The following is a 13,909-nucleotide window of genomic DNA, read 5'->3' as shown; positions in this document are numbered from 1 at the left end:
TGCTTCCGCGCCACATCCTTCACCGAGTCGACCACGATGGGCGTCGAATCCAAGGAACCACGGCTGCACGACCTCGAGTCTGGGAGGCACGCGCCCGCCTCGCAGCGCACATGCACGCCATCGCTGTGGCTGCCCCCGCTCGCCTTTGTGCGACGCAAGAAGCTGCTCGTCGTTCTGCTGCTCGTGCCGGCCATGTACATGATGCTCGTGTACAACGGCAACGCATCCGCACCGTTCGACTACAACGCCGCCTCCGAAGCTGGTGCGCATGTGCTCGACTCGCTGCAGTCGTCGCTCCACCACGCCGCGCCTGCGGTCAACGAGCTGGCAGCCAAACTGCCCACGCCACCGCACCACTACGACGACGCACACCTCGACCAGGACGGCCACCTTCACAACGCGCTGCTGGACAATCTGCATGTGGAAGGCACCCCCGAACTCGCCGCACTCAAGCAGAAGCTCGACCACGACCCAACTGCGTCGGCTGCCACCTCCAAGCTGGATCTGGCGCTCCAGGTGGGCGAGATGACCAAGTTCGACGCCAAGGACGAAAGCATGCTTCTGCTCCTTCACGCCCTCAAAGACAAAAAGTTTACGCTCGAGGACGACTGGAACGGCATCTTTTTCGAGCGCACGCCTCTGGAAGGCGGCCTGTTTGCCTCGCTCAACGCCGGTCCTACCAACAAGTTCACCCAGCTGCTCGCACACGTCGGCCTGCCCACACCCTCCAACACCACCGGCCAGCCATCTTCGCCCAAGTTCTCCATCCTCAACGACGCACATCAGCTCTACTCGCTCTCGCGCGCCGACTGGGTGGCACGCATGCGCGAGCCGTTGGGCTTGACCGTATTCAGCAAGAGCTACTGCCCCTACTCGAAGCGCACCAAAGCACTCCTCACCTCGCTCAATGCCACCTTTACGGTGCACGAGGTGGATCTGCGACCGGATGCGCACAACCTCCAGCCATTGTTGGCACAGCTCACGCGCCACAAGACCTTCCCCACCGTCATGGCGAGGGATAGGCTCGTGGGCGGCAACGACGATGTGCAGGCCTTGAACAAGATCCATGCGCTGAACAGCATCCTCCAGTCCGTAGGTGCGCTCTGATACCCTTTGTGCATTCCAATCAACACCGTCTTTCTGTCAGCCATGGTCCCGCTTGAGTCTTGTCGTGAGCGTGGTTTGAGCTGCACACGATAGCGACACTATCAGCAAAAAATGGCCGAGCAAAAGTCCGGCGCCAAAAAAAGACGGCGGCATTTCCATTCCTCCACCGAAAAACAACACTTTCGCAGCTTGCCTCTCCACCATCATCTCCCACTTCGCACATCTCGTCGGCAGCCATGGACTCGGAAGCAGGGCCAAGCTCAGCACCGCTCTTCAAGAAGCGTTCCAAACCACAGCGCGCAGCACGCATCACTACCGCCATCGACGATGCTCCTGCGACCGACCCGACCAGCACACCGCCATCAACCGACCCAGCCGCCGACGACGAGCTGTCGGTGCAGGATCTCATCGCGCTTCGTAGTCTCGCACGTCGACCGGATGGGATCGAGCTCGACCGACTCAATCGCGGCGATCGTCCCCGCAAACACAACCAACCTAAGACTGCCGACGAGGACTCCACCAAACGCATCTCGAATCGAGCGGGCGACGATGACAGCGACCACCAAGACAAGCCGCGTCTGGTGCGCAAGAACAACTTTCAGGGCGAGACAGGCACCGTCGACGTCGACAAACACATGTAAGCTTCTCTTTCTTTTCCCCCACGTTCCTCTTCAACTCACGCCAACAGCCTTTGAATCTAGGATGGCGTACATTGAGGACCAGATGCGGAAACGCACAGGCAGTTCGGACAACGTCGACGCAGCAGCCATCGTGGCCGCGGTCAACGATCCCGAGGATGCGCTTTACGCAGTGGCGGAAACGTACAAGCAGCTGCACCGATCGATCAAGCCCGAACAGACGCAGGAGCAGCGCGAGGGCAACGTCGCCTTTTCCTCGGCCATGCTCACCTCGATCCCCGAGGTGGACTTGGGCATCGATGCGCGCATGGCCAACATCCAGCACACCGAGGCAGCAAGGCGCGAGGCTAGTCAGCCCAAGCCTGCGCGAAACGACGTCGATGAGGATTACGCCAATGCAAGGTTTCAACGCGCCAGGCCAAGGCAGGATCATGCACAGGCGTCGAACGGATCGCGTCCAGAACGACGCCAGATGGCAACCGACCAGCTCGTGCTAGATCGCTTTAAGAAACGACAGCGAAACTTTCGATAATCGTTCGCGCACAATCCTACATTGAATCTACACTCGGCGTCTGCGGGAGGTTTTGCCACGCAGCATCTGGGTCTCGGCCATGCTGATCTTCCACTCTTCCACCAGCTGAGCGCTCGACTTGGCCTCGGTGTATCGGTACGGCTTGGCATCGGCCTTGCACTGGGTTTCTTGCTCTTCGGGCACAGTGCCGTGGAGCATGTACTCGCGCATGATGGTGTCGGTGCAGGTGCTGGTATCCCTCGACGAGTGTCCGTAACCGTGATGCGCGATCAAGCGCGCATTCTTGCCCATCTCGCGCAACAACCTCCGACCATTGCGCAGTGGCGTGGCTGGATCGTACGCCTCGGCGATCAACAGTACCGGGTGCGAGAGATCGTGGTCAAGATCACCGCGATACACCTCTTTGGGCGCACCGAACGTCGCATTCCAGTGTCGACACGGCAGGACGTCGAGGAATCGTCCATTGCCTCCGATCTCGGACTGCTCCACCATGCTCTTCCACAGATCCAGGTACCAACCCTCGCCGTTGGTTTCGACGTCGTAGTCGGGCGGAAGCGGGCTGTCGTACTGGTCCGAGCAGATGACCAGCATGCCGAGCTCGTCGGACGAATGCTTGGCTACCGGCAGCGCAGGGTTGTATTCCCACGAATCCACCATTCGCGCGACCATGCTCGTGTTCCCCTGCAGCAGATCGTGCATTGCAGCAGCTAGGGCGTCCCATCCCAACGGATTGTACAGCGCACCGTAGATGAGCGAGACGAGCTGCGTGTAGCTGATGATCATCGGTCCCGACTCCTCTGTATGCGCTGGAATGGGCCGCTCCACCAGCCGACCAAACAACCCATCCATCGCCTTGATCAGGTCGCTCTTGGTTGGTAGCGAGGTGGATCCAGGCAGCGGTTGGGCCAACTTGCAGTGGTCTGGACCCGCATCGACACACTCGCCGAGGAAGCCATCGTGGAAGGCGGCGGTGATGTTGTCGAGCGCCGCCCATCCAAATCCACCGATCAGACGCTGGTCGCGCACGTACTCGGTGCCATCGAGCATCAGCCTTCCCACTGCATGCGGAAACATGTTGACATACGTCTGTCCAATCCCAGTACCGTAGCTGATAAAGTATCCGTTGACAACCTCCTCTCCGAGCGCCTTTCTGATTTCGTCCAAATCCCTCGCCACGAATGCGGTGGTGAGCATGCCCGCTACGTCTCCATACTCGCGTTTGCACGCCTCCAAGATCGCTTGGTTCATGGCGTCGGCCTTGAGCATTGCCTCGCGCGGCTCGCTTTCGCGGTGAAAGCGCGTGGTGAGCAGGTTCCATCGATCGCGATCGGCGTCGTAGGGGAAGCACGAAATCGAGGGCTGCGAGACATTGACTCCGCGCGGATCCCACCCAAGCACATCAAACGTATCGTCGGTGTACTTTTGCGCAAACAGCTCGGCTTTGCGCCACACCAGACTCGTTCCCGATCCTCCCGGTCCGCCCGGTTCGACGATCATCGTGCGCTTGGACCGCTCGGGCGCATGTTGCAGCTTGGTCACCGCCAGCCGTGCCACGCGCTTGTCCGAGGTGTTGGTGTAGTCGAGCGGCACATCCAGCCATCCACACAGGTACAGCGACCGACTACCGTTGCCGCGCGACCAGTGTTGCGGGTTGGGATCGTACAGCCGCATCCATGCCTCGAGCGGATGCGCCTCGTCCAGGCCCGGTGGGACAGTGGCATTGGTGCACGGGAGAAAGTGGAACGGATCGTCGGTGTGCGGGAAGGAGCCCCAGTCAGAGTTGTGGTGGTGGCCGTGCTTGATGATCCGGCCCTGCTCCAGGCGAGCGTCGAGGCGAAACCAGCCCAGAGCGCCGAGGGCGGCCAAAGCCAGCTTGGCCTTCCAGGACAAGCCTGCGCCAGCACGGGCCGAGGCCTGAGTGGCGACCTCGGGAAGCAGCGCGTGCTTTTCGTATGTCATTGTTGGCTGCATTGCGAAGAGTAGCGCTGGAGGTGAGGGTGGTGGTTGTTCGACGCACGCACAGCCTCGGCTCCCAGCGTCGCACACACGCACACCCTGTGCAGGCAACCTGTGGGCCCGAGCGCAAGACCCTGAATCGCCACCGCCGGTTTCAGCGCGCCAGTCGAACCGAGGTCGCCTTTTGGCTCACCGAGCACAACTCTATTGATTCGCAGGAGACCACACCGGACACGTTGAGTGAGAGAAGCACAAGCGGTACCAGCATTTTGCAATCACATCGACCGAATGTCTGACAAGCTATTCTGCGCAAAAGTCTGCGCCGTGTCTTGCTGCCCAAAACTCGGGACCGATGGGCTGGCCGAGTAAGACTGTATCTGGGTCGGGGTCCGACTGGTCTGGGTCGATATTGGATCCGACGATCGTCTCGTCCTCTGCGGCCAAAGCCACGGAGCGACCGCCCAAGCTAGGCCCATGAAACAAGGTGAGATAGTCCAGCACTGTGGTCTCGTCGGTCACGACATGGTTGCAATCTTGGGTCGGGCGTCGTGCGTGTTCGAGCAGGTCGCCCATGTCCACCTCGATGAACACCCCCTGTCGATCCACGGCGTAAATGATCTGGTCGGAGGGGTAGTCAGGAGCGTCGAGGCAGTCAAAGAAGCCGGCGAGGTTGAGCGTCTTGACTGCGACTGGATATGTGCGCTCGGGCCTGTCAAAGTCAGCGCTCGAGTTGGATGCTCGCGCGTCAAAGGCTTGGTGGCAATCGGTGCATCCAGCGGCTCGTGCGCAGTCGATGCATTGGGCGGCTGCTGCACAGATGCACAGCGGCGTGGCGACCAACACGCTCCACATGGCCGAGACAGCGATCAGGCGCAGGACTGCAGTGATGGTGACGACGCACACTTTGCCGCATCGTCTGCGCAGTCGAATCGGCTTCCGACTTTTTCGACCCCATTTTTTCTAACAATAACAGAAATGAGCTCGGAATGACATTCGCCCTCGAACAAAGCACAGTGGACTACGAATGCCAAGCTTGCGAAGCCTAACAGAGACACCGAGGCGCCAGGCACCAGATTGGAGGCGGAGGACACTGGCATGTCGAGTGGAAAGAGGCGCGGCTGCGTGGTCTCCACCAAATGTCGCCGAATCCAGACGCCGTCTGCCAAGCGCGGCTCTCGGCCTCTTTCACGCGGCTTTCGAACCTCCACCGCTTGCGGCTGTCGCACAGTGCGGAACCGCGCCTCCACTAAAATTCCAGCACTCACACCAACTTTGCCACTCGCAGCCACTCGCAAAAATGCAAAATCACGATCCGTGTCGAAACTTTGGTTTTGGCCGAGCGAATATATAGAGCCTCGAGTCGACGTTCATGCCATAACTGGCCCCACCCCAATCCTACACCATGCCAGACGTAGCTCAGCGATCTTCCACCGCCTCGAAGCCCACCGCCGGCCTCGGTGGCGGTGACAAGGCGAAACACGCAATGACCTCCACCTGGCCCTCGAAGGCGCAAGACCAACGCACAACCTCCGAACGCTTGCTCGCCATGATGGGCGTGGCCTCGTACTCGTCGCTCAAGACACCCACTCCAACCGAGCCTCCCGTCTATCCAAAAGATGCGCCTGTCCCCGTCTTTCCGCTCTGGAAGATGTACCTCTTCGTCACACCCAGGGTCGCCGCTCCGCTCCTCGCCCACGCTGCATTCCAAGCTCTCACGGGCATCACCCTCAGCAGAGGCGCAGCAATGGCATTGTACAGTGTCAGCCTCATCTTGATCGGTATCAGCTTTGTACAGTGGTGCAACCGCACCGCTCTCCAATTCGGCACATTCGACGCCCAGGCAGGCAGAGACGGTGTGCCCGACGTCGACACCTGGCACGTCGTGCGCGAGCTGCTCTTCATCGCCATCAGCCGGCCCCTCGTCGGCGTCTACTTTCTCTACCGTCCTGGAGAGTCGCTCCTCACCCTCAAGAGCGTCCTCATGTTCCCGCTCAACATGTTCATCTACGCCGTCATCCTCGACTTTTACTTTTACTGGTACCATCGCCTCATGCACGAGGTGGGCCTCCTCTGGCGCTTCCACCGCAAGCATCACACCACCAAGCATCCCAACGCTGCGCTCAGCGCATTTGCCGATCACGAGCAGGAGCTCTTTGATGCGCTCTTCATCCCCGCCCTCACGTGGTTCACCTGGCGCATCGACTTTGCCACCTGGTTCGGCACCACCGTGTACATCCTCTACGTCGAGGCCTTCGGTCACTCGGGCATCCGCGCCTACTTCCAGATCCCCACCACCTGGCCCCTCCGCTTCGTCGGCGCCGAGCTCTGCATCGAGGATCACGACCTCCACCACCGCCAGGGCTGGAAGAAGTCCGGCAACTACGGCAAGCAGACGCGTCTCTGGGACTCCATCTTCGGCACTTGCAAGCCCAGGATCGAGTCCACCCAGCAAAACATCGACTGGAACCTCTCCACCCCGCCTCCCCTGCCCAACCATTCCACATAGCCGCATCCACTTGGAGAGATCCACATGGACAATCACGGAAACACTGCATATTCCCACACCGTGTGAACGGATCAGCAACTCGTCAGGACCAACGAGCTCAACGGAGAGCCTCTGCGCACGACCACCGCCGTCCCCGTCCGGTTGCCACCATCGCTACAGTCCCGGTAATACCCTTCGAACAAGGTGGCATCGCTGTAGCTCGTCAGGTATCCACACTGGCCCACGGGGATCCAGCTGGTGTAGATCACCTTGGACGAGTACGATTGCGTGTAGCCACTCGACCCAAAAGTGGCCTGCAGATCCAAGTCCTTCACCGAGCCACCTCCGTCGATAAAGTACTCGCTCGCGAAGCTAAGCTTCTTGCCATCGCCATTCGATACAGTGCACGGCGCACCCGATTGCCTGCAATCCACCTCAGCCGATGTTTTCGTGAGTCTGGATGTAGTGATCTTTTCTCGCTCGGTCGGTAGGAAGCTCTTGCAGGTCACATCGCGTTTCTCCTCTAGTCTGAGATCGCCTGACATCGGCTGACCAAGCGCAGCCGAGAAAAGGCAAGTGAGCAGCGTGATCAACAAGAGGCCTCGGGCAACCTTCACCTTGCCACCCGCCGAGCTGCTGGCTGGATTCGTGCACGCCATTCCCTGCCCGCCGCTGTTCGTCTGCGAATAGTTGAGTGCGATCACCGGGATGTCCACCTGGTCGGTCGTCAAACACCGGTTGCGTCGCCCGTCGATTCCGGCCTCAAAAAAGCCTGGGCAGTTGGTGCTGTTGAAGAGCGACGATTCGCAGTAGTACAGCGTAGCGTTCTGCATGGTCGCGTTGGGCACGAGCGTCAAAGCAGGCTGTGGAGCTTGGTGTGGCAAGCAAGTCGATGGTGGTTTAAAGGTCGGTGCCAGAGAGACGACGCCAAGAGCAACAAAGCAAGCGCCGACGTGATTCTGCCGGTCTGCGCTGTATGTCAAGCCCAGCATGTGCAGAAGGGGTCCAATCAGAATCGAAATCGAGCGCATGAATGTGGCGGTTCTTTTAGTCTGAGAACATGCTCTTGGCGTCAGTGGCTCAAAGCGCCCGCAACGACTCCACATGTGCTCGGCCGTTCTCCCGCCCAATATGAGCAGCTTCGAGTCTCGATGTCCTGTGACGTTTCATTGGACCATCAGCCATTCGGTTAACGGTGCCGAGCAACATTGCCCAGCTTGAACGCCCAGCTCGCTCCCATCCAAGTGGCTCAAGGATCCGCACAAGATCCTCAAGCACGCTGCGACTTTGCATTTTACTGATCCGTTTTCGGCCCTCAAATAGGTTCTACCAGACCGTCGGTGTGATCTGCTGCTACAGCCGACTAGCTCATTCGGGCCTTCTCTTGGCTCGGATGTAGAGGTTGGTAGGTCGGATGAGCTGGAACTCTGGATCGTACTCGATAGCTTCATCGCCCACCTGGGAGATGTCGTAATATCTGACAATCGTGGCCAGGAACAGACGAAGTTCTTGCAGTGCGAATGCGAATCCGATGCAAGATCGTCCTCCTGCAGCGAAAGGCATGTACTCGTATCGCGACGGCTTAAAGTCCGGCGTCCACCTCTCGGGGTCGAACCTCTCCGGATTGTTCCAAATCTTGGGATGGTAGTGGATCGAGTAGAGTGCAGAGATCACCACATCACCCTTGTTGAGCACGTAGCCGCCGGGCAGGACGACGTTGTCAACCTGGGCGGGGCGCGCCGGTGCGAAACTGGGACCGTGCATACGAAGCGCCTCCTTGAGGAACTTTTCCAAGTACGCAAGCTTCTCAAACACGGCCGGGGTGAACTCGGTGTCCTTGGTAATGTCGTTGTCGACCAGCTCTTGCAGCAGCTTGTCTTGGCAATCCGGGTACTTGGCCAGGGCGTAGAGGAGCCAAGCCATGGCGGATGAGGTGGTGGTGAATCCGGCACCCACAAGCACACCAAGGTTGGCAAGCAGCAGATCGTGCGGGATTTTGTCGCCGTTCTTGTCCGCAGCGCGGAGGAAGAAATCGGCGAGACAGTCGGCATCCAAAGCAGCGGTCTCAAGGTCGAGATCCGGACGTGGGTTCTTCTCGTGTTCGTCCTTGATCAGCTGGAGTTGCTTTTCGAGCAGCTGCTGAAAGTGACCCGAGCTGTCTCGCAGATGCTTGCCAGGACCAAAAGGCAGCTTGCCGAACCATTCACCTCGCGAGGTGACCTGCTTGTTGTATCCAAGAAGCGCAACCATGTCGGTCACCAGGTCGTCGAGAGGAGATTCGGGGCTGTCGAGGTGGTGAAGGTCGCGCATCAAGGTGAACTTGCCGATGACTTGAGATGCGATCTTGAGCGTCAACGAGTAGGCGTTGAATGACTCCTCCCTGGCGTCCAAAGTGTGGAGAACTCCAAGTACCTTGACGAGCTCATTGTGGGTCATTTTGGCGTAGTGCGGGATGGCTTTGCCAGTCTGTAATACAGAGACAAGACGTCAAAGGAAAGAATTCGAAAACACGTTAGTACGCGGTGCCTATGAACGATGTCGTGACAAGGACAGAAGATGATCGGCACTTACCATGGAGGCACTGGCATACTTGTGGCCGACGACCCAGTTCTTGTTGGTGTCACCGAGGAAGAGGGCATCATTGTTGCGAATGCCGTACAGAGGATGGTTCGAATTGATCTCTTTGGAAAAGTAGGGACTTTCGATGAGGATTTGCTCGGAGACACTGGGGCTGTTGGTGAGGTAGACGACCTTGCCCATGACTTCGGTCCTGATCACGTCTCCATACTTGCGGAAGAGACGTCCGTGATTATGGAGATGGTCCGGGTAGATCTCGTAGTAGTTGCCGACGACAGGCAGCGGTGCGGGACCTTGCGGCTCGCGAATCGCGTGACCATCGATAGCAACAGCCACGGCATCCGGGTGGTCCACAACCTCCTCGATCTTCTCCAGAACCTCGCCCTTGGACGACGTGAAGCTGACCGACTTTTACGTTGTGATGTCGAGCGCCTTGGCGACTTCGATCTGCACCTTCTTGAAGCTTGCAAAACTCTCTAGGGCCACTTCCTTGGCAGTCGACGGCTCTGTGCCGAGCAGGTGGAAGCGTTGAAAGGTCATGGTGAGAAGCGTTGGAATGGCAGTGGTAGGCTGGAAACGCTGTGAGACGAGGGGCGCTTCGGACGAAGGCAACGTCGGAGGGAATTGGTAGTCTTATAGAATGCTCGAAGAGCTGGCCCTGGCAAAGAGAAGCCTTAAGGACCCTGTAAGCTGAGGGTTGAAGCCAACTCCAAAGCAAGTACGCTTACTATGCGATCAATACACCCGTCACCAAAATCGAACCAATCCGCACAGTCGGTGATGCGCGATGGCCGGTCCAACGTACTGACGACATTGCTGCCGGGAAACCGGTCTTCGTCTCAGTCTTGATGCTCCTGGCTCTGGTGCTTCGCCGATCTGCTGCCGGCATTGCTTAACCGAGTACGTCCGATGTGAGCTGTGAAGGTCGGTCGGCAGGGTCTGTAGGGCGGCCCGTTCGAGTTTTGGTGGCAGTGACGTCCACTAACTGTAGACAACACGGATTGATATCAAAAATTCGGACATTAAAATAATTCGATAGACCCGGGTTTGGATCGAGCTATCATGGGATGACAGCCGGCTTCTTCACTGCCGGGTCGAGAAGCGTTTCCGAAGATGTAAGACGAATCGAGCACGACTGATTCGCTGGGACAGTTGCACGCACCGTGATCAGTGTTGAGCGTCCTGCAATGTACCCGTCAGAAGCCTGCGCGAGTCTGGACATTCTTGCCCAGTGTCTTCCGGTGTTTCATGTCCAGAGGACGGTGTCGCAGAAACAAGGCAATTTCGGTGCAGAGACGCCCGCCAGCCTGCAAATTAGTTGGGAAATTGTGTATCAACAAAGGCAAGTCGTCCTGATATTCTCACTCGAGCCCAATCCACCTGGCACTCCGAAGCCCCGCTATACGCCTAGCCATCGCAACATCATGGCCGAACAAGAGCTCAAAGAGATCAGCAAGGCCGAGCTGGCCAAGCACAACACCAAGGAGGATCTCTGGTTCATCATCTACAACAAGGTGTACGATGTGACAAAGTATCAGACCGAACATCCCGGTGGAATCGACGTGCTCATGCAATTTGCAGCCGACGACGCCTCGGAGATGTCCGAAGCGACGGGCCATTCGGATGAAGCCAGAAAGAAGCTCGACAAGCTCATCGTCGGCCAACTCCCATGCGAAGACCAAGAAGACGACGTCGAAGTCTTCCACAAGGTATACCCGGACACGCATAACCCTGATCGCAAGCCGCTCGGCAAGGAGTTCTTCGCTCTCTTCTTGGGGCTCACGGGGCTGGTCGCCTTTTGTACGTCCAAGGTGTCTGCCCGCTACCACCTTGTGTTGGTGGGTGTCCGGCTCGCTCGGGCCGGTACCTGCATCGCACGCGCGCTAACACCATGCACGCCCCGGAGGCGTGCATGCATACAATACACCCAACTCAGGGGTACCACGCACGTACCCCTTCCCTCACTAGTTTGTTCACTCAGTCTCACTTAGCTTTGCACACGCACACACATCCTGTAGATACACCATCATCAATTACACTCGTTCGTATCAACAAGTCTGCCGTCTGTTGTGTGCTACCGCCAGCGCCCAAACCATCGCCAGGCATTGCGCAATACCAACAGATTATGAGACCTAGCTGGTTCTAGCTGTTGGACGACGCAAGTCGTTTAGCAGACATCTCGCACTTCGGGCACTTTAGCCCACGACTGGCAGAACGCGTGCACGCGTTCTAGGGTTCCCCACGAAACCTTGGAATTAGCCGGCAAATCCGTGGACCGGCAACCTTATTCGAGGGCGCAGGGTCGCGCCCTGAATTTTAGACTCTCCTCGGTGAATTTCCCGCGCAAAATCCACGCGCGACCGGAACCACCACCCCATTCCTCCTCATATGCAACAACGGCCACCACTCAACATCAAACGCCGGAGATACGACCCAACCGACCAACCACAACAGCGATAGAGGTAACGTGCACGCAGCCCGGGACCCACGCGCAGCAACTAGCGCGCGGACCAGGTCGCTCCGGTACAGATACGGCGACCCGGGGAGCAACGAGCACGCGCGGGCATGTTGGGTTACACAAGTAATCTCGCAGTTCCATCTTCGTCGAAGCAGTTCGCGCTTGCGACACACAAATTTGGGTTGCGCGACTTACATCCAGTAAGCCGCATTCGAATTACTCGGGAAGAAATGGGACCCGCGCCCGCCGTGACGGACGCGCCAAAATCCAGGTTGCGCGACTTGGGTCGCGCTGGTAATTTCCAGGGCCCAACCTCAAAAACTCGGGTCACGTCCACTGACCCGAAGACTGCGACGTCGAAAACGGCTCACCGCCAATGGGGCCTCACCACCCCGAGACCAGCCGAGATGACGAGACCAATCATCAGTCAGCGCGACTTCGAAGTTGCTCCCCGAGACTTGGCCAGACGCCCTCGGGAACTATGGAACGATCACGAGATGGCCGGAAGCCATCCTGCCGCTCGTGCCAGCAAGCGTCGGAACGAAGGACCACCAATGCTGGTTACGCGACTCCCAGTCGCGCAACCGCGATTAGCTGGAAGGACGACGAGTCACGCCTTCCGAGTCATACTTGCTGGGTGACACATCGCGAGAGCAACGCTCGACATGGACAGCGAGCCCAGGAGGAGAAAACACTGGATTCACTACACGACAACAGACACTAGAACATAGCGACCCCTGGAGAGGCGAGTACGAGGGCACGACCAAGTGCACCCTTTCGCACCGCCCCCCCCGTGCAGAGGTCGCGGATACATTTAGTGCACTTAGTCGAGCACCTCCCTGCAATCATTATCGAATCTCCATCCCCCTGACGAGGACCCAAGAGACTGAGCTCGAGACCACTTGCGAGCAGACTGACTCACGTTTCCTCGCCCATCTCTCAAGTTGCGCTCACGCGACTCACATCCCCTTAGCGCATTGCGTGTCACTCTGACGCATCGCGCCCCGCCCGATCTCTCAACCTCTGCCTTAAGAAGAGCAAGTGCTCGAACGACCCTAGCAGCCAATCGACGGTATAACAACGTCTGTCCCGGCTAGGCAACGCTCAAGCCCGCCACATATTTCCGCTAGGATCGCACGCAACTAAAGTAGCGAGCCGCAACCAAAGTTGCGCAACCGCGATCTCGAAGTAGCACTTGTACCTTGACTTCTGTCAGGTTATGAGCCCAAGTGCCTACGGAGAGTCGAGCGCCCAGTACCCCAACACAAGATCCCGACAACGTCTTCACGATTCGATCGCTACCACAAATAGCGAAGACAACAGTATACAGACTCAACCAAGTACGAGTCAACAACCAAGAATGAATGCCCACGAGGACCAAAGTCCCGCAACCGCAACCGCGGTTGCGGAAAGCATTCCCTACTCGAGTCAGAGACTCCCCAGACTCGCTGACGCAAGAGACTACTACAAATGGAAAGACAAATCCATTGACATTCTCATGCAAAAGGGTGCCAAGAGATACGGCGTTATCAAAGGAACGATACCCCGACCTCCGGAGTCGGACCCTGGTTACGGAAGCTGGCTAAACGCCAACTTCACCGCATGCGGATTGCTGAGAAGCAGCCTCACCAGCAAAATCAAGCACACGATTGACGACCTGGAAGATGCTCACACCATCTGGACCACGCTCGAGGATCGTTTCGCCAAGTCCATGAAGTGGCAACTCGAAGAAATGGAAACCGAGTTCAACAGCCTACGACAAGACAAGAGGTCTATTGACGGTTTTGTGGGCAGGATCAAGGAACTGGCGGAGCGACTCATGCTCGCGGGCTACACCATCACTTTCAACAAGAAGTACACGGTCCTGATCAAGGGCCTACGAAAGGAGTACGAGACCATCTCTTCGCAAATCCAGGAGACATACCGCCTGCGACGCGAGCAGCGCCAGGCTATCATCCAAGATGAGGACGGGTCCACCAGGATGATCACGATCACGGATTCCGCAATGGACGAGAAAGTCGAGTTCGACTCCATCGTCACTCGACTAAGGAGCGAAGAACTCCGGTTACGGTTAGGGTTAGGGTTAGGGTTAGGGTTAGGGTTAGGGTTAGGGTTAGGGTTAGGGTTAGGGTTAGGGTTAGGGTTAGGGTTAGGGT

The 13,909-nt window shown here is 58.0% G+C and overlaps 8 protein-coding genes across 8 annotated transcripts; 4 read left to right on the top strand and 4 right to left on the bottom strand.

Moving 5' to 3' along the window:
- Positions 1–36: 36 nt before the first annotated feature.
- Positions 37–2,277, top strand: PAN0_017d5398 (uncharacterized protein; the record flags this gene model as incomplete). The annotated part of the gene is made up of 3 exons (XM_014798973.1): positions 37–1,092; positions 1,296–1,744; positions 1,809–2,277. The coding sequence occupies 3 exons, from the start codon at positions 37–39 to the stop codon at positions 2,275–2,277; spliced, it is 1,974 nt and encodes a 657-aa protein (XP_014654459.1).
- A 27-nt stretch (positions 2,278–2,304) lies between these two features.
- On the bottom strand, positions 2,305–4,248 carry PAN0_017c5397 (protease; the record flags this gene model as incomplete). The annotated part of the gene is made up of 1 exon (XM_014798972.1): positions 2,305–4,248. The coding sequence occupies one exon, from the start codon at positions 4,246–4,248 to the stop codon at positions 2,305–2,307; it is 1,944 nt and encodes a 647-aa protein (XP_014654458.1).
- Positions 4,249–4,533: 285 nt separating this feature from the next.
- On the bottom strand, positions 4,534–5,330 carry PAN0_017c5396 (uncharacterized protein; the record flags this gene model as incomplete). Its single annotated transcript, XM_014798971.1, has 2 exons — positions 4,534–5,111; positions 5,225–5,330. The coding sequence occupies 2 exons, from the start codon at positions 5,328–5,330 to the stop codon at positions 4,534–4,536; spliced, it is 684 nt and encodes a 227-aa protein (XP_014654457.1).
- Positions 5,331–5,635: 305 nt separating this feature from the next.
- Positions 5,636–6,739, top strand: PAN0_017d5395 (uncharacterized protein; the record flags this gene model as incomplete). Its single annotated transcript, XM_014798970.1, has 1 exon — positions 5,636–6,739. The coding sequence occupies one exon, from the start codon at positions 5,636–5,638 to the stop codon at positions 6,737–6,739; it is 1,104 nt and encodes a 367-aa protein (XP_014654456.1).
- Positions 6,740–6,810: 71 nt separating this feature from the next.
- PAN0_017c5394 (uncharacterized protein) lies at positions 6,811–7,710 on the bottom strand (the record flags this gene model as incomplete). Its single annotated transcript, XM_014798969.1, has 1 exon — positions 6,811–7,710. The coding sequence occupies one exon, from the start codon at positions 7,708–7,710 to the stop codon at positions 6,811–6,813; it is 900 nt and encodes a 299-aa protein (XP_014654455.1).
- Positions 7,711–8,086: 376 nt separating this feature from the next.
- PAN0_017c5393 (cytochrome P450 oxidoreductase) lies at positions 8,087–10,184 on the bottom strand (the record flags this gene model as incomplete). The annotated part of the gene is made up of 4 exons (XM_014798968.1): positions 8,087–9,184; positions 9,290–9,679; positions 9,749–9,874; positions 10,101–10,184. 4 exons carry the CDS (start codon positions 10,182–10,184, stop codon positions 8,087–8,089), a joined length of 1,698 nt encoding a protein of 565 aa, XP_014654454.1.
- Positions 10,185–10,482: 298 nt separating this feature from the next.
- PAN0_017d5392 (cytochrome b5 protein) lies at positions 10,483–11,441 on the top strand (the record flags this gene model as incomplete). The annotated part of the gene is made up of 2 exons (XM_014798967.1): positions 10,483–11,095; positions 11,314–11,441. 2 exons carry the CDS (start codon positions 10,483–10,485, stop codon positions 11,439–11,441), a joined length of 741 nt encoding a protein of 246 aa, XP_014654453.1.
- Positions 11,442–13,113: 1,672 nt separating this feature from the next.
- On the top strand, positions 13,114–13,788 carry PAN0_017d5391 (uncharacterized protein; the record flags this gene model as incomplete). The annotated part of the gene is made up of 1 exon (XM_014798966.1): positions 13,114–13,788. A coding segment is annotated over one exon (675 nt), but the record flags the coding sequence as incomplete, so codon positions are not given.
- Positions 13,789–13,909: the final 121 nt, after the last annotated feature.

Source organism: Moesziomyces antarcticus (genome assembly GCF_000747765.1).
Source record: "Moesziomyces antarcticus DNA, scaffold: scaffold_v10017, strain JCM 10317, whole genome shotgun sequence".
Lineage (NCBI taxonomy): Eukaryota > Fungi > Basidiomycota > Ustilaginomycetes > Ustilaginales > Ustilaginaceae > Moesziomyces > Moesziomyces antarcticus.
This window is presented reverse-complemented; position numbering and strand designations above follow the sequence as displayed.